Source organism: Dipodomys ordii, unplaced genomic scaffold (assembly GCF_000151885.1).
Source record: "Dipodomys ordii isolate 6190 unplaced genomic scaffold, Dord_2.0 Scaffold56, whole genome shotgun sequence".
In the NCBI taxonomy this organism is placed as follows: Eukaryota; Metazoa; Chordata; class Mammalia; order Rodentia; family Heteromyidae; genus Dipodomys; species Dipodomys ordii.
In genome coordinates this window covers 7,946,571-7,966,100 of record NW_012267272.1, presented here as the reverse complement: position 1 = coordinate 7,966,100, position 19,530 = coordinate 7,946,571, and the positions used below count along the sequence as shown (strand labels likewise).

Here is a 19,530-nt window from a genome sequence, read left to right as displayed (position 1 = left end):
CAATATCATACAAACTAGAGCCCATGGGAAATGGAGGTTCTCTCTCCGCATGTGACCTGCTTCATCTGTACAGAGGTCACCCCTTAGGAAAGGGGCAGATGTTCAGTGACAAAGGACAGCCCCCCCAATGGGGAGCCAAGGTCTTGTTTGGTATACGTACATGTGCATCAGCAACCAGAGGCAACCTTCTGTTTCCCTCCTGAACCGTGCGTTCCCCCTCTTCTCTCATGGCTTTTGTGCCCAGTTGTGTCTTGAACTTCCAAAATTAAGAGGACTAAATCTTGCAGAGTTCCAGCACTGTAACACGAAGAACCATGGGGTCCTCTGGCCCAATGGTTTTGTTCTTGGTTTTGCCCTCTGGGAATGTTAGCTGTACCAAAAATAATAGAAAATAAAACGCAACACAAACAAAACCTCACTCTCAGGAAACATTTACCGTATGCACACACATGTGTATACACACTCACACTCACACACACACACACACACACACACCTCCAAGGATCTATAGCTGCAGGATTGGCACCCATCCAGGCCTGCCTTTGGTGATACTTCCTAGGCCTTGGAGCCTCTGTCTTGGGCCAGTAAACCTCCACAGTGTTACACACAACAATCACAATGCAATATGAAGCCGCCCAATGAACATGCACACACGCCTACATGCGCACGCGCACTCGCACACACACATACACATCACAGCATCATTGCTCCAAGGCTTCAGTCTGCCCAGGGAGTGCAGGTTGGGGGAGGACAGGGCAGCCTCTTGTTTAACTTGGGTATAAGGCAGCTGGAAGGTAAGACTGGGTTTTCTGAGCAGCCACTGAAGTATCCTTTGATTGACGTGGATCTTGCCCTCTCCATGTGTTTTCTCCCCTTCCCACCTCCAAAACTTTGTCCAAAAAGTTTGGCCACAAAGAGAAAACTTCCCTTTCCAGTTTGTTTTCTCTTGGACTCGTGATGTGTTGCTGGCAAGCCAGGAAGGAGATCAAAGGAGGAAGAGCGGGAGAAGTGGTTCTAAAAACGGGCTCGAAGACGTGGTTACATTCGATGAACTTCGGAGCCTTGTTTCCCCAGGGTGGGATGGCCGGCGGTGGTGTCTTCTCCTGCTGGCCCAGTGTCTAGCACACGCTTCTCTACATCTGGGTTGCTTCGTACCACTGCCACTGTCCCTTCCAGCTCGCCTCCACATCCTCAGGAGGGAGGGGAATCAAGACACTACCGCTCAAGCGGTGGTGGTGGTCGTTGTGTCTTCAAGAAACCATGAAGCCAAAGAGTCAAGGATTGATGGAAGAGCCACAAGATGGGGGTACATTCCCCATCTTGGCGATGAGGCGACACAAAGTCCAGCGAGATGCAGGCGCCTGAGCCAACTTGACGCTACCTTGGCACTGGCATCATCTTGATTGAGTTTCATTGTATATATGTATATTATATATATATTTATATATATGTGTGTGTGTGTATGTGTGTGTGTATGTGTGTGTATGTGTATGTGTGTGGTTTGTTTGTTTTTTGTGATTTTTTTTTTAGCACACGGTCCCGTTCTCGGGTCTGGATTTAGGGCAGTTGGTCCTCGGGACAGGTTGGACAGAGGGGGCCAAGGTACAGAAGAATCCCGAGATCAGCGTGAGGCCCAGGCCCCCCCATGCACAGAACATGGACCATCCATAGCCATGACTGATGTCATCTGGGAGTCCATACAGGTAGCGAGGGTAGCGGGACAGCTCAAAGTTGATCCCGGCCACACAGGTACACAGTGAAATAATGCAGAAGGTTCCTGGAGAAGAGGGAGAAAAGACAGGATGGGGAAATGGAGAGGGGAAGGGGTAGAGGAGAGGGACAGAGAGAGAGAGAGAGAGAGAGAGAGAGAGAGAAGTTAGGATTACTACACTTTCAATTTCTTGGCCCAAAGAAATGAGGGGATCCGAACAAGAGCAGGCCATTACCAAGGCGATCATTTAGAAATACTCATGGTGTCAGGAGGAGTATTAAAGAATCACCCATTCCTTACTCTCCAATAATTGCCCACTCTTGGACAAATACCAGCAATCTCTTCCTGGGAAAAACACCCTAAATAAGTATCATATTAGCGTTTTATGTAGAACAGAGGGGCACAGAGCATTCAGTTGATTTTTCAAAAAGCAATTACAACCTGTTGTCTTTCTTGGGAAATAGTGAAAGCATCCCATGGTACTTCTTATTTCCAGTCGTGGGGCCTGAACTCTGGGCCTGGGCACTGTCCCTCAGCTCTTCAGCTCAAGGCTAGCGCTCTACCACTTGAGCCACAGTGCTACTTCCGGCTTTTTTCTTTTTGCTTATGTGGTACTGAGGAATCGAACCCAGGGCCTCTGGGTTCTTCTTTAACAATAAAAATATTCTCCCCCCACCCACCCACATACATAAAATCTTTTATAATATTAGGCCTTTCTTCAGTCAATCCACAAACAACTCAACCCACTAGAAAAACAAATGCCCTCCTAGTTTAGTGTCTTTACTTTCCAACTCCTAGAAAATCGTTTCCCAATTTCAATAGGATGATATTTCCCCAAAGGTTCTCCAAGGAGTACTACTTCTCTGAGGCACACTGTTACCAGGTAGGGGATAAAGTCAAAAACATTTGGAATCCTGCACATGCCTTTTTTCCTTTGTAATCCATGTATGTGTATGTGAATGTGTCAAATCTACTTCTGTAATAAGCTTATTTGATCATGAGACCTCCCATTAAAAAATATTACTCATATTAGCCTCCAGTGAAAAGATCATTTGAAGAGGCAGAAGGGGATAAAATGATTTAGAGTTATCATCCTATTTTTAACCAGTGCAAATATTTGATCTACCTTGAATGAATTGAAGAGCCTTGTCAGCATTTTCTCTCCTTTTCCTTAGATGACCACTGATACTGTGCACAGTGGACTAGGCTGGATTAATGAAAGGGTAAAGAGTGGCATATTTGCTAAGGGAAAGGAGTATAATTAGTATGATGTGCAGTTTTCCATTTATTATAAAAATTCTTGCTTCATGAAAGCAGTTTCTTTAAGATAGAGTCTTATGTCTAGCAGAAGTCTCCAACAAGGGAAATGCGTGGAGTAATGAGAGTCAAGAGTTTGTGATCATTAAAAGTCATAGTTGCTACATTCCTACTAAAGTGGTATGTGCTGGGTTCTATGCTAAGTACTTAACATACATGGCTTGTTTCATTCTTAAGACAGCTCTGTGAGGCATATTGCATTATTATCTTCGTTTTTCTCCATGAAGGTATTGAGACCCAGAGAGGTTAAGATCACACATCCAGGAACTAGAAAAGCCAGGCTGCAGTCTTTGGCAGCTGTATCCACAATGCTACGTAAGACTCACATTAGGCCTGTGGTCCCCTCATGAGCCCCTCCACCTCCCATTGTGCTTTTCTATGTCAGTCATTCTGGGTTAGGTTGTTCATAGTGGCGGAAGACTTGTGGAAGCAGATGACTGGGACCCGTTCCAGGTCCAATTTCTGGTTCACAGGTCTTGGGGCTTCACATATTGCTGGTGATGTTGATGCAGCTCGCCAGGAACCACCCTCAGAAACCGCTGGATGAGCACAAAAGTTTTATCGAAGAAAGAGGAAATTTAATCTGCCAAAGTCCAGATCACAGGAGAAACTACTAATAAATACTGACATGAAAAGTACTCAATTTTACTCATAATCCAAGAACAGAAAATTAAGACATGGTTGACAAAGCATAATCTGTCCAATCAGCAAACTTTTAATTTGCTTTTTTCATCTTGCCATTAAAAAAAAGATTATCTCCAAATCTAGTAAGGGCACCCTAAAATGGACCATCTCATAGACTCCAGGGGTGTTGTAAGCTAATTTTTTTTTACAGGAAAGTGACTATTAAAATATTCATCCCTTTAACCTAATGATTTCCTTTCAGAGTAAGGAAACAGTCCCATCCGGGGACAAAAATGAAGACCTTTGTGGTGAGGAGTGGCCGGAAAGGAGGGGTTTTGGTGAGTCTAGATTTTGGGGATAACTAGGGTTCTTTAGGCTGGGACATTTGAGCTTTGCCTGGAGCCTCGGAAGGGGTCAAGATGACTACGTCAGAAGTGAGAGGATGGGGTAGCGAGGGCTAGCGCATGCTGTGGTCATCAGGAGCAGGCAGGAGGATCTGGTAAATGGGGCAGAGCCCAGGGATCCCAATGGCTTTGTGAATCATCATTTTGAGGATGACTATTTGTTGAGAAGGCTCAAAGAGATATGTCAGAGGTGACTTGGGCACAAGCATGCATAACTAAAATGCCTAAGGGGGTCACATGTGTATATGTGTACAAATGTAGTGTTTATGAGTGGATATGCATGTGTACATGTGCACATCTCACAGACATGAAAATGAACATGTGTGCATATATGCATTTCACACATGTGCATAAGTGTGTGCATCCCCTGTATGTATGTGTGTGAATAACTAAATATATGTACACACACACACACACACCCCAACTTGCAGGAGTTTTATATCTGTGAACAAGGTCTCCGAACAAATTGTTTGATGGCTCCTAGGGCAAATGATTCTCAACCAACTTTCTGAATCAGAACTTCTTAAGGGAATGGGCACCTTCAGTTTGGGGAAGCTTCCCTGATGATTTCTACAGATGAGTCTCTTAGCATCCTCGTGTCACCTGGATACAGCACCAGGATGGAACAGCAGGGCTGGAAAAGGGGCAGGCCTCGCCTGTGGAGCTCTGCCAAGGAGAGAGTAAGTGCCTGAGGTGGCGAAACAAAGAAAACTGACATGAACGTCAAATAATTTAACTTCAAAATATGGCCTGCGAATGAGGGCATCTTTCTGCCTTTACTTCCTGGAATCGTTAAAGAATTCCTCTTGTCAATATCCCCATAGGTAGAAAACCTTTTATGGCTCTCTCATTTAAGATAGTGTGTGTGTGTGTGTGTGTGTGTGTGTGTGTGTGTGTGTGTGTGACTATTGCTTGAGCCATGCCTCCAGTCCTTTTTGCTCTGATTTTTTTTTTTTTGAGATAGGGTAGACCACAATCCTTCTATTTATGCTTCTTTCAGTAGCTAGCATGCCAGGCATGAGCCACTATGCTCAACAATGGGTTGAGATTGGGGTCTCATGAACTTTTTTTTTGCCTAAGAAAGAAGCAGGTCTGCGTTGACAATAGGATATTGTAAGCAATAAGCAGAAGGGGGTCCCACTAGAGAGTGCCCTATTGTCTTAGAGCTCCATGCCCGAGATAAGATGACATCTACAGACCCATGATTGCATTTACCAGTTGTGAGACACTTCCTTGCGGCCAGAAGCAAGCTTCCATCACTTACAGAACTTCCAACATCCGTTGGAACATGAACCACTATAACAGATCATTGGTGTCCTGCCTTTATTCCCGCTCCATATATTAGCTACTGAGATTAAAAAAAATATCCAGTTATGATTCTAGTCTGTTTAAAACCCTCTGATAGCTTCCAATAATAGAATCCAAACTTCTACATCCTCTTGGCCTTCCCTGAGAATATTCTGCTTATTGAACTAAATTTCTTAACATTGACTCCCATGGTTCCTATGCTCTAGCCACACTAGAGACTAGAATGTTTTACAAACTAGCACCCGTTGCAGAGCCTTTGCCCTTGCTGTTCCCTTGACTAGAATAGCCTTGTCATTCCTCTCAGATCCCAAATCCAATGCTGTCCTTGGAGGGACCCTCCCTGGCTTTTTCTGAAATAGCACCTGCCCCAGTAGTTTTCAGTCAAGAAGATGTCATAACAAACGCCATTGGGAAAGGAGGACGGAAGACAGAGAGTCCCAGCTGTCTCTCTTCTCTTTGAGCAGAATTGACTTGATTTGATCTATTTCCAGGGGAAATTTCATTGGATTCTTACAACGTCAACATCTTTGAAAAACACTTGCCTTGCCCCTTTGCAGAGAAAAATTAAGGTCTCTCATTGCAGAAACTACCCTTTGGGCCACAAAGTTCAGGGTGTCTGTTCTAGTAGGGAACAGTCCATGCCTTTGGCAGAAGACCGAGACAACTCATCCATGCTGGTCCTGCAAGGGGCTTCAGACGCCTCAACCCAGCCCTCCAGGCAGACAGCCACAGCCAGTCAGTCACAGCTGGATGGAATGAGAAATAAAAACTAATTACCCTCCCTGTGTCAGGACTCATGCTGGCTCAGGCTCAGATATCTTAAGTCCAGTTAGAAGCAGATAAGGAACCACCTAAGTAGCTGCAGGCTGAGAACTTTCACTAAGAAGACCTGTTGGCATACAAGCAATGGTACTTTGTAGCAGACTCTTCAACACCTGGTGTCGCTGTTGTAAACACCTGTTGGCAGAAAGCCATGGCTCATGGGTACAATGAACTATATGTTAAGTGTTGCCTTCTCATAGGTCAAAGGCAGCGTCTGCCTCCTTTGATGACCACCTACCTGCAGCTTTTTCACGACTCACCGAGTGATGTCACCTAGCACCCTGAGCTGGGCACTCTTATCCCTGGGTCGTCTGGTTGGAAGAGGGGAGGGATTCTCTAGAGTTCCAGGATCGTTGCTCCCCTCCAGCTCCCTCTAGAGTGTGAGAGGAAACTCTCCATGCCCAGACTCCCAACTCCTGTTCCAACTCCAAAGACAGCTTCTTCCACCTCCTTCACTCTGCTGCCATCTCTAATTAATGTTCCTCCGGATGCCAAATACTAGAATGGAGTTTCTCACTAGTGTTAGTTTCTTGGCTGTTGGACAACCTCCTCCTGCTTAGATATCTCCTTGGTTTCCAAGTCACCCTGAAATCAGGCTTCATTACATCTCCTTGGCTGCTTCCTCTTCTCAGCTGCCATTTGGCTTTTCAGACTAGCAGGTCGCTGGCTGTCTAACATGCTGTGTCATGTCATACACTCTCTGGTAATGGCCCAAGTCTCACCAGCACGTGATTGATACATGGGAGCAATTCCTTCTTTCCAAACCCCAGTCCAGGCATAAGGCATGTCCAAGTGTTCCCCACTACCCCATGCTACAATTTGCATGCGCTGTCCAAAAGTTCACATGCTGAAACCATAATCCCAAGATTCCTATGGGAGTGTATTTGAAGGTGGTCCGTTGGAGGGTAATTAGGTAATTAGCAGATGAGGTCCTGAGGATGAGATGCCCATGCTGGCATTAGTGGTTTTGTAAGATGAGGAAGAGAAGCCTGAGCCAGACCCTTTCTCTAACTATCTAAGCAAGTACCATTGCTCTTACGACATCTCAACCTCCAGAGCCACGAGGCAAATAAATGCCTATACTTTATAAGTTACCCAGCCTTGGATACTGTCAAATGTCTGTATCCACTCTGAGGTGTATTATTATGAATTTCTGTTATTCTGCAAACATCATAAAATTGTACTATACTCCTCCAGAGACAGTAATCTTCCACCTAAGTAATGATTTTTCTGGCTTCATTATATATATGGCCTGCCATTGACCAAAAAAAAGTCATTATGAAAAAACATGACTATATTTTTATAGCAATAGAAAATGGACTAAGATACTCCACTGGCCAAAAAAATGACGTCTTTTGCTTCTTCTAAGCCTCACTTCCATGGTGGGGAGCTCAACCATCCTGATAGGCTGGGATTGGGGGCGGGTAGGTATCTGGAATTGGGACTTTCAGTCCTAGCCTGGGGAAGTCCTGGTTTCCCCCAGGCGGGCTGTGCATTGTGGGACCCACCTTGCACTGGGCATGCTTGCCAGACAGGACAGCAGTGAGTGCATGCATGGAGGGGGCTCTGTGAGCAGGAGAAATGATCATACTTTAGCTAGTGGAAACACAGGAACTTGGGTCCACGAAATAGTTTACTGATGTTAAAAAATATCAGCCTAGGATAGCATTGTTTGGGGGAAGCTTTTGTCATCTTGAAATGTCACCAGGAAACACTTCATCAATATCCCAAGAAGACCTCATCCTCGTACCACCTTAAAGGTTAATATCCAGGAAACTTCTATCTTCTTTTCCTTTTCTTCTTCCTTCCTTCCTCCCTCCCTCCCTGCCTTCCTTCCTTCATTTATGTGCATGTCAGTACCAGGGCTTGAACTCAAGGCCTCTTGCTCTTGTTAAGTTTTATTTTGTTTGTTCAAGGCAGGTACTCTACCACTTAAGCCATAGCTCTACTTCTGGCTTTTTGCTGGTTAAATGCAGATAAGAGTCTCTTGGATTTTTCTGCCCTGATTGGCTTCACACTGAGATCCTCAGGTCTCACCTCCTGCGACCTAAAGATCTCAGAGCTAGAACTGCAGGCATGAGCCACAGCACCCAGTGACTAGGATATTTTTAAGCTGATATTCAGAGTTATAATATTAACGTCTTGCTCAACCTACTTCTAAGTACTAATTGCAGGTGCCTAAGACAGACAAGATGGTAACTCCTGTGTGGTTGTTGCCAGATTAGCCTACACAACCCGGGGAGGGTAGAACATGTGTTTCCACACCCCTTAGGGATCCTCAGAGAAGCGATGGCAGTAATGCCACAGCAATGGACCCCATGGAGAAATAGCATCCAAATGTAGGCCTCAGGCTAGGTGACAGAATGCTCTTACTAATTCAAGAAGCCATCTCCTAGGAAACCAAGGCCCTTGTGAGGGTTCTCGCGGGGAACCAGAGCAGTTACATATTATGTGCAAACCATTTCCCCAAATATCTATTCTTTATGTGACCAAGATGCGCCCACAACTTTTCACTGGTGTATAATTTCTCCAGCTTTCTAGAGCTAGAAATCCATCTGCGTGACATTTTCTGCTCTCAGGAATGAGACATGACGTCTATGTGGTCCCAACCTTGGGCCTGTTCCCTTGTCACTATGTGAAAACAGGGTCTCTTTTCTAACCGGTAGCCCCACACGTGGTTGCTGAGATGGACATGCAGAAATGTCCACGTCGACAAGCACGCCAAGGATGTCTGAGAAGCAGCTAAGTTCTCGCTCAGCTTCTCCCCCTTCAGACCTGAGCCAGCCATTCAAACCAGAAAGCAGCAAATCAGCACACAGAAAAGGAATCCCTTCTTCTTCCACAGTGCTGCATTCATCTTGGAAGCTGATGCACACTAAATCCTTTCTTTGCTTAGATTAAATGCCCCAGCAGCATTCAGCTCTTGAGAGCACTTTATAGTTATGTTCAGGCCTGCATGGAATATAAATTACTGTTGATTATACACCATTGCATCATCAGCTGTCAACAGGCAGGTCACGGGGCTTTATATCAAAGGTGCCGTCGGGACCTCACTGGGAGGAGGCAGGGGATGGTGGGTATGCTGGGGAAGAGAATGCACTCCAAGCATTGGGGGCTGGGAGGAGGGGAGAATCACCCAGCATTCTGCAAACTATGCAAATGCTCTGAGACTCTGCCAGGAGCAGAACACAGAGGCCCCACATCCAAAGGCAGGAGAAATTTGTGCTTTCCAGACAACATCTTTACCCCACAAGGCTGTTCTATACCCCAGCAAGTTTATGCCACAATCATGCAACGGCCTCACAGGAAGATGCTGAAAGGCCTGGTCTGTACAGGTTGGCATTGATTCTAAGGAGAACACAGCTATCAGGCTATCAATGTAAGTATTTTGGTTATGATATTGTACTACTGTTTTTTCCAAATGCTACCTTTGTGGCAAGTGGTAAAAGTATTTTAGGGATATGCTTGTATTATTTTTTTAGACTATCTGTAAATATAATATAATTTAAACCTAAAAAGAGAGAACACAGTTGGCCTTTTGCATCTGTGAGTTACACACACACACACACACACACACACACACACACACACACAGATTTAACCAAGCCTGAATCAAAATCTTTTTGGTATATGAGCCTGTCTGAGCCTGAGTTGAGTCCAGCAGTGCCCTGTCCAGGTCTGACTTAGACACCAAATTTGGCTTCAAGATCAGCTTCTATATGGATGTTATTATGCAAAGACTAAAACTAAAACACTTCCATGTTAACTTGATTCTTTAAAAGAATATACTCTGTACCTCTGTTCCCTTCTAAAAGAACTGATCAATTTCCATCAATAAAAATATTTTTACTTAAAGAAAGAGATCTGGTCTGTACTGAACATGTTCATAGTTCCTTCCTGTGAGCATTTACTAAAGAATATAGCACAACATTTATTTACATAGCATTTAGGTTGTATCAAGTACTATAAGTAATAGAGATGATTTAAAGTAGGTGAAATGATGTGCATTTTATACAAGAGACCTGAACACTGGCAGATTTCGGTACACATGAATCCCCAATCCAATCCCCTTCGATACCAAGTTAGAACTACGTATCCAGGTTCCTGTCCTAAAATCTGTAGTCTTAAACCTGTGCCCCTGAGAAATTCAGACGTTGAATCTCTGTCCTTAGGACTTTCAACTGTGACTGTATTTGGAGAGCGGGGCCTTTGAAGAAGTACTTAAGTGAACATAAGACCATTAGGGTAGACCCCTAAAACCCAACCTGACTAGTGTCCTTGTAAGAGGAGATCAGGACATCATAAGAGACTCCAAGAGTTTGCACACACAAGGACAGCCAGGTGATGAAGTATGGGAGGGAGGCCATCTGTGAGTGAAGGAAAGTGGCTTTTGAGAAAACCACACTACTGGCACCTTAATCTAGAACATCCAGGCTCCACAACAATTAGAAACTCAATTTTACCCGGTCTGTGGTTATTTTGTTACAGTAGTTTTGGAAAACTAATACAACGGGTGAGGGCATAATAATTTGCTTAACAATGTTACTTGACAACACATAATAAAATAAGAATATCTCTTTCCAGACTTGACCTGGTTCCTAGAAAACGCAACTAAGCATAACCCAATAGCTTGCTCTATCTATCTATCTATCTGTCTGTCTGTCTTTTTTTGTGCCACTCTGGCCCAGGGTGCTATTCCTGAGTTTTTGTGTCCATGGCTTATACTCTACCACTTGAGTCACAGCTCCACTTTTGACTTTTTTTTTGGTGTTTAATTGGAGATAAATCTCATGGACTTGCCTGCCTGGGCTGGCTACCAAGTGTTATCTTCAGCTTTCAGCCTCCTGAGTAGCTAGGATTATAAGTATGAGCCACTGGCACCTGACTGCTGTATTTATTTAATATGGCTAGCTATGTTTAGATGCCTCTCTTACAAGCTTCTAGGTGGTGGTGTCTCCTTTTGTATTAACAAGAGCAATGAGTCGTTACATCTATATCATTTGAAGAAATAAGATTTCTAGGTTATGGGGCTGGTAGGTGAAATATGGCCTTTAAATCAAGAAGGAAATGAAGCAGGTAGTAGGCCTGGTCCCTGCCATTCTCCTGTTCTTATAAATTGTGATGCAGTGGCTGAAGTGTTTGTGAACCTGTGGTGTGTGTGTGTGTGTGTGTGTGCGCGTGCGTGCGCACGCGCGCATGGGTGTGTATATATGCACACTCCCACACCCTGCCTGTATGCCCTCACTTTATGTTTCAATGGGTGCCTTAGATTTCAGGAAGCCTTTTTAGTTTCACAGAAATTCGGCATCTGAATAGTACCCTCCCTGCAGGATTATTTTGAAGAGCGATAATGATACATATGAAAAGGCTGCGAGAAGTTAAAATTGATTTCTATATGTAAGGTATAATATTAGAAATGGAAAGCTTTAAGTGAGGTTGAAGACAAATTGTTCTTTAAAGACAAGAAGAAAATGTGGCTGCAGTTTCCGCACCAGCAGTCAGTCCATTCTCCCTGGCCTCATCCCAGGGCAAATGCCACCCAGGGAGCGGAGGCTCTAGAACAAGTACTCCCTTGGAATCCTTCCTTCTTTGGACTTGGTTGGAGCCAAAACTGTGCAACTTGGAGGGAATCTCGGAATCCACTCGAGAGACAGATCCTTCTTGGAAATGAACCTGTGTTGGAGCGCTGAGAGCCTCCAATGGTGTCCCCTGGTACGTGGTTTGTGAAGCCGTTTACCATGGCTGGGGCTCCACCAGGAAGGGTCCTAAGAGGTAGCTGGGGAATCACTACACGATGTGAGTTGAAGGCCTGTTCAAAGAATCGCATTGCCTTCCTTTTGATTTATTCTTATTTTTGACTTTTTTACTTTTCCCACATATCAAAAGTAACTGGGGAAAAAGTGTCAATTTAAGGATGTACATAAGGCTTGGTCATATGCTAACATTGTCCTTATCCTATGCTCCTACCCCTTCCAACCAAGACAGCTACCACTAACAGTCATACTCTTTCTCGTGTGTGTGTGTGTGTGTGTGTTTAATAGGGGTTTTCTCTAATAAATCATACTAGCTGTTCTGCACCATACTTTGATCACAAATTTGGCTTTTGAAAACAACGCTGTCCATATATAAAATCCTAATAATAAAGCATATGGCATGAGTCTATGTGCCAAACTTACTATACCTACATTGAGTATTTATATTACTCCAGCTTTTCAGGATTATAAAGAATTGGGCAATAGACAGCAAATTTAGGGGCTTTTAGAAGTGTGTCTGCAAAAGAGCTGACTATGGTTCCTGGATAGTTACCCTGCACTTATTTATTCAATGACTGTGAGTTGCATGTTCATTATTTTACCCAACAAAGGATACTCTCCTTTTTCTTTTTTTGAGTATAACATCATTATTAGTCATTCTCAAGTGTTAATAATTAATTCAAGAATAGCCACTGAAGTCAAGCCTCAATTTCTGTGTCTTCTGTGTCTCTTGGAGATGTGATAACACACACAGAATTGAAATTATAGATTGATATAGGTATAATAGTATATAGATATATGTACAAGCATATACATTTATAGATGCCGCAAATAATCGTAAAATTCAAAAACCAATCTCAGGTTAAATACTTTGCTGATGGTCTCAAAGCATTTGACAGCAAAGATTTGATTTTGCTGTAACTGATTTTGCCTGAAATTATTTGAGTGCAGAAACATCTGAGAGGTATCCATTCTACTTTCTTCCAGATTCATTACTAAAAAAGAAAGAAAGGAAAGGAAAGGAAGAAAGGAAGAATGAAGAAAGAGAGAGAAAGAAAGAATGAATGAGAGAAAGAGAGAGTGAGAGAGAGCGAGAGAGAGCACAAAAAGAAATCTCCAGGGGAAGCAGCCATTGGAAACCCTGGCCCACTTCTGTCTGCCCACCTGACTCTAGACACTTCATGCTTTGTAGAGGAAGAAGATCTGCTGGGAACTTTTCCCACAGAGTGGGGAGGAGAATTTTGGAAAGGATGCAAATTAAGAGTGTAGCACCACATGTTTTTCACTGTGAATCTTTGCAGCTTCTTATCCATCTGGGCCTTGGTTTAGAGCTGAGAGTCAGTGGGATCCAACTGGCTTCTTAACTAAACTGAGAGTGGCATCTACAGCTGTGCAGAAAGGAACATTCTCAAACTGTGATTAGTGAGCTTCCAAGAGTAAAGCCACTCTGAGCATGCCATCTTCCTGCCCCAGGTTCTTTTCTCTTCTTGCTTGACGATAGAGACAGTCGAAGAACCTCAAGGGCAGAGGGCAATCTTGTCTCAGTCTCTTGCGGGGGAGCGATGCTGGAAACAATACAGTCTCCTGCAGAACTTTCCTGGCACTGCTTCTTCCTAGGTACCACTCAAGGTTTTGGCCAAGTCACATTACCTCCCCTCACCCCCCAGGGCTAGCATGAAGCTTCCTATGTACAAACAGATCTGTCATTACATGTGTGTCCTGTCTTGGTGATTATAAGCCCCAGAGGTCCACGGTCAGCCTACACCAGCTTCCTGGAAGGACAGCTATAACATGGAGGGATTTGGTTTAGTAGAGAGCAGAGGAGAGGGAAAAACCACTTCCTCTCTCAGGGGCATGGTCCCTTTGACCATAAAACACAGGAGTAACACCAGATCTCTCAGTTCCTTCCTTTCCATCTAAGTGACTTGGAAACTCCAGGTACTCGGGTCCAAAAGTACTGTCTCTGATTCACACAAGGACTGGATTCCACTAACTTTGTCTAACAGGAACGATCTGGGGGAAAGGCACCGCCTCCTATACCCTTTGACATGCACAGAAGGAGAGGTGGATGAGATCACTGGATACCATCACTCTACACCAATGTGCACATGAGGCTCCGCTCCAAATTGCCTTGATTTTAAACGTGGAGGGATGGGGGGCCCAGCTGTTTAAGTGTCTGGCAGAAATTGGCTCCTAAAAGCAATCTTCCTGGCTTCTGCCCTATCTGATCTAAGCCAATGCCATGTTAATTAGAAGAGGAAGAAGCTGGGGTGGTAGCCAGGAGATCAGGCCAGCTTGCAGCCTGGTTTGGTTTATGTTTCCATCTGCTTGGCCTTGGCCTTTCTTTGGGAGGAAAATCTATACTCCAGTGATTTCAATGAGGTGACACCTCATTGCTGGGTCGCTGAGCACATATATAGCTCTGATATAGACAAAACTTTCCTATGTACTTTTTTATGACAGGCAGGGCTCTAAGTGCTTTGCAAATAGCTCTTCTGATTCTCCACGCAACTGTATAGGGGTTTAGAGGAGGACATTGAGGCACAGAGAGATTCAGTTAACTGCCTGGAGTCACACAGATGAAAGAATTAGGACTCAAACACACAGTTCAGCTCTTTGTTATGCTGTCTCGTGTGATAGATATTTCACGGGCAGTGTACTGCCTCTCCAGTTAGACTGAAGCCCATGTCAGAAAGGAAGAACTCTTTTTTCCCCCAAATAGGACCCAAATGCAGTGATGTGTAAGGAAGATTTATTGGCTAGCTGGTGAGATAGGAAAAGAGGCCCTAACATTAACAGGCGCCCTTTAGACTCGTGATCTATTAATAACATCTCACTGCGAACTTCTTCACTGAACCCGGGGCTCTTAACACAACTGTCCCTAACTCTACTCACTGGGGGAGGAGTGACTCCTCTGCAGGGACTTGAAGTTCCCACAAGGAGCAGCATGCAGAAGTCGAAGAAAGGGAATCAAGGGCAGCATCACACATCTTTCTTAGTGAGAATCTTTGTTGCTTCCCAATAGGCTAGACACTAAATCCAGTAGGCAGAATTGACAGGTAGGCAGAAGAAAACCTACAAGAGCTGAAGGTCATCCCTCAAAGGTAAACCCTTGTCACAGGGTCTCCCCCTTTCAGCCACCCAACTCTAGATTTGCTACCAGCCATTCTAGTTCCACCTTCCCTTTGGGGATCTGAGGAATGATACATGGTCACTCTTCTGCCCCACCCACTTCTGAATTCACACTCTAATAAGAAAAGCTCCAGAAGAGAGGCAGTCTGGGAGCCAAATGGGTGTGACATCTGTGGTTCATTCCTGGGAGGGTCTATGTGGCATCTGTAGTTTATTTCTGGTGTGGCTGGTGTGGCATCTGTGGACCTCCTCAGGCTTCCATTTTCGGAGGATTTGCGTGAGAGAACATTGGGGGCTGTGGAGGACTACTCTCACTTGGAGCTATCACCTCATACTAGAGGGCCAGAAAAGGAAAATTAGCCTCCTGAAGCCGGCCTGGGCCTTAGGCCTGGACTCCAGGCCGCTGACCACACTGAGGAGTGAGCAGGAGGAGAAGGCCTGTGTGGTGCCAGACCCCACCAACTCAGTTTCTCCCAAGCGCAGAAGTCAGAAAAGGAAGTCACTTCTCCCTTGGGAAGGAGGGCCTTACAAGTAGCTAGTTCGTACCCTCTAAGGAGACAGAAAGAGAAGGAGGGCCTTAATTTGAGCACAGAGATGAGAGCTCAGCTGACTCCAGTCTGAGCCATGCTAGCGCAGGAGCCAAAAAGAGGCTGTGACCCAGAGGCTTCTGGGAACTGTGATTAGCTGACCATGTTAAGAGCACTGAACCACAGAGTGCATTTCAATAAATTAACTTATATTTTTAAGCCAAATGTAGCTGGGAGAAATGCCTAGGTTTTGTTAGCACGGCCATGGGAGGACACGGCTATTGGCATTGTTTCCCGCCCAGAATCCACATCGGGGGTCAAATATCCTCCTAGATTTACAGCTTAACTTCATATAAAGCTGACTAAGCATTTTTTGGGATAAAGGGGAATTTTTGCTTCCTTCACCACAGAGTTTAGTTACACCGATATATGTGTATATACATATATATATATATACACGCAAAAATGGAAATGTATTAATGACACGTGAAACCTTAAACTAGACTGAACAAATAAAGACTCGGCATATTGCTTCTGGAAAGTTGTCAGCTCCAGGACCAGGAGCAGTTTCACTTAATAGATGGACATGAAAAGTCCTTTGTGAGACAGTGATAAGAACAGGAAGAAGTTCCTCAGATTTTTCTCCTTCAGCCTCTGTCTTTTGGCCTCCTGTGAGGCTGTCTCTGAGTCTCCAGAAGAGAAAGGTCTTCTTAAGGTCCTCCTAGCATTGTTACGGCCCTAGACACCTGCCACTCCCCTGATCTGAGCGCCTCTCTGCCTGTACCCTTGCCTGGATGGCCCTTAAGGACAGGGACCATATGTGCTCAGCTATGTGTCCTCAGGACTAGCAGCACAATGCTTACCACAGAGAAGGTGCCCAATGAATACTTACTGGGTTGAATTTACATGGCAAATCAGATAATTAGGAAATAAAATAGAGCTGTGCCCAAATCTCCAGAAGAGTGTTGGAAGAAGTCACTGAGTTTCATTTTTTTTCACTTTAGCACAAAGAACCCACAATCAGGCCAAAGCTACCAGAAATCATATCAGAGTATAAAACAAAGATGACAAAAATCACAACTGGAGTAGCCAAAAAGAAGAGGACACCTTGCTACCACAGAGGTTTTGACAACAAAGGAAAGAAAGGAAATGACAAGGAATATTCTCTCCAAGATGCGCGCGATGAGCTGATTGCCATGAAAATGGTACGAAGGTTGAGTTCAGAGGAAGCATCTGGATTTAGTGAAGATGGGTCAAAAATGTTTCTGGGAGATGCTGACTGTAAGTTGAGTCTTGAGGAAAGCTCGGGTGAAAGGCAGAAAAAGGTAATAAGGAGCAGGTAGCAGTAAGGAGATGGCTGTGGAGGTCTGGGACGTGTACTGAAGGCACACAACACCGGATTGTAGCTGACATGGAACTGCAGGCAGAGAATGTTAGAATTTTACTCTATAAACATCAGGAAGCCACAGAATTTTTTTCATCAAGTAATGATATGGTAATTAGTATATTTGAGAAAAGCAGTATGTTCTCAAGGATGAATTTAGGGAAAAGTAGGGAAATGAACATTTATGAAATTCTTGTTCTTGGCTAAATGCTTTTGCTACATATTATCTCATTTCAGCCGCACACAACCCTACAGGGCAGACATCACTATCTCAATTTTACAGATGAGAAAATGCAGGCTCAGATCTTGGCAACCAACTGGCAGGACAGAGATTTCCACCAAAGGCTAAATGACTCCCAAGATACCACGGTAGTAATCAGGGTCCAGATGGAGCTCAAGGAATGGAAGCAAATGAATGGGCCACTAGGAACATTACAAAGGAAACATTGACAGATGTTGACAACGGATGCAAAGGTGGTGGTGAAGATGAGGAGGTGAAAGCAACTCAAGGGACAGGCCTGTCTTCAACAAAAGAAGCGTGAGTTTCCTTAAGGGCAGGGAAATGATAGGAGCTGGCATTAACTGGGTGGCTTTAAAGGGTCTGACATGTAGCATGTGTTTGATGAGGGCAAAGCCTATGTGGTAATATGTGTAGACAAGACCAGCTGAAGGCATGTTTGAAATTCCAGAGATAAGAGATGTCCAGGAAGCAATTAAAAACACGAGGCCACAACTACTCAAAGACTTAAAAAAAAAAAGCATTAGAAATAAATAAAAATAGAAATAGAAAGCTGGAGCTCAGAACAGACTATTCTATTCACGTGTTCTGCATTCATCCTCACGGAGATAATTGTCACTCTGAGGTGGGCTATTATTGATAAGGGAGCATGTTTATAGAACAAAAGAAAAAAACAGAAGCAAAAGCTCAAATTTAAAGGTACAGCGAAGGACAAAGAAAACAGAAAACAGAGAAACGCAGCGGAGGCGGGGGGGGGGGGGGGGGAGGAGGAACCTAACTGTATTGTCAGGAGACAAGAGTTTCAAGGAAGACAGCTATAGGTAAACTCTAGGAAGGTCAAGAAGGAAAAGGCTCATGGGAAGATGACCGGTAGAACAGTCAGAAGTAAGCACATCTTCAAAGAAAGTAGTTTTACTGACATGGTGAGAACACAAAACAGCCTCCAAGAGGTGAAGTGAGTTGCTAGTTGAACTACAAAAGTAATAAGTAAGGATTATCCATGAGCCCGAGCTTTGCCTTTTGTCTTCGAACATATGAAAAGATAAGGCTCTCAGCCAAAGAGACTCATTTTTTCTACGTCTCTAAGACATCTCCCATGAGCAGAATTAGCTTCCATCTTTCTGCCACCCCCTAAAACAACACCCTTTGTTTTCCATGATGAGGTGGTCTGTATGGGGTCATTGCTACTACTCTATCGTGTCAGCTGTTTGGATGTCAAGAAGCTAATGGACTAGCTGGGGATCACTGCTGCATGCAAATGAGAAACATAGATATCCACATGAAGTAGATCTGAGTTTGAATTGAATACTAAGAAACTAACTGTGCTTTGGGGCAGAACATTTGAACTCTGTTATCAAGTAGCAGGAACTGCAAAGAAGGGAAACTCATTGACCAACTAAGCACTTCCATAAAAGTGTATGAAGGTCCCACTATGACTAAGTTAGTTTCCTACCTACAAAGGGAGTATGGCACTACTGATCTTGTCTGGCTGATTTTGCCTATATCCCACCACCTGATCTTAACCTCTTTATCTCATCCAGACCTCCATCATTCCTTCCCCTCCCCCCCCCCACATTTCTACCTCAGGAGAAAGGAAATCCCTCTTCACTGAAACCCATTCTAATCTCTTTGGTGTTTCCTGAGAGAAGCTTTCCACTGTAATGAGAAGGGTCTCTGTTTACTTCAGAAACCCAGCACTTTTCTTTGATTTATGACTTCTTTCAGGGGCCAGAGTTGGCCCAAGAAGTTCTCTTTCTCTAAGACTTGCACATCTCTGTAAGAACTTCCCAGCAGAGCCATGGGAGGGGAGGCTTTTAAAGTTGCTTAAGAAATTGCCAGAGTTTCCATGGTAACCAGTCCCTGTGGAGTCGCCATCACATTCTGGGACTTTCTGTTTCCACTGAAGGGTGGTAAAGCAACCTGTTCTTTTTCAACAAACACGCAGCAGTGGATGTCTTTCAGCTACCCTTTCCTCCTTCCCTGCCTGCCATTCTCCATCCACCCTTGGCTATGGAGGGTCCATTGTGGGAAAATAAGGAACCCCAATTCAACGCAGGCCCAGGAAACACAGAGGCTTGCTAGTGCTGAGAGAGGGAACTCAAGATAGCAGGAGCCCAATCTATAACATCTTTACTCAGTCATTCAGATGTATCTGGCATGTCTGTGTTGGTACCGGCAAGCTGGTCAGGAGAACACCGGCCAGGAAGAACTCATCTGTCCTACACAATAAGAGAACCAACCTCATGCCTACACCCCACCAACTACAGGAACATGACTTTGCTATTTCACATTGAGGACCATCTGGACCAA

At 44.4% G+C, this 19,530-nt stretch overlaps 1 protein-coding gene across 1 annotated transcript in view; it reads right to left on the bottom strand.

Annotated features, from left to right (window-relative positions):
* Positions 1-1,526: 1,526 nt before the first annotated feature.
* Positions 1,527-19,530, bottom strand: part of Tmem178b (transmembrane protein 178B) — a 364,049-nt gene continuing 346,045 nt past the window's right edge. Inside the window, exon 4 of the mRNA XM_013021665.1 lies at positions 1,527-1,777. Within this exon, the coding sequence (XP_012877119.1) occupies positions 1,527-1,777 (251 nt within the window). The remainder of the gene's footprint in view (positions 1,778-19,530) is intronic.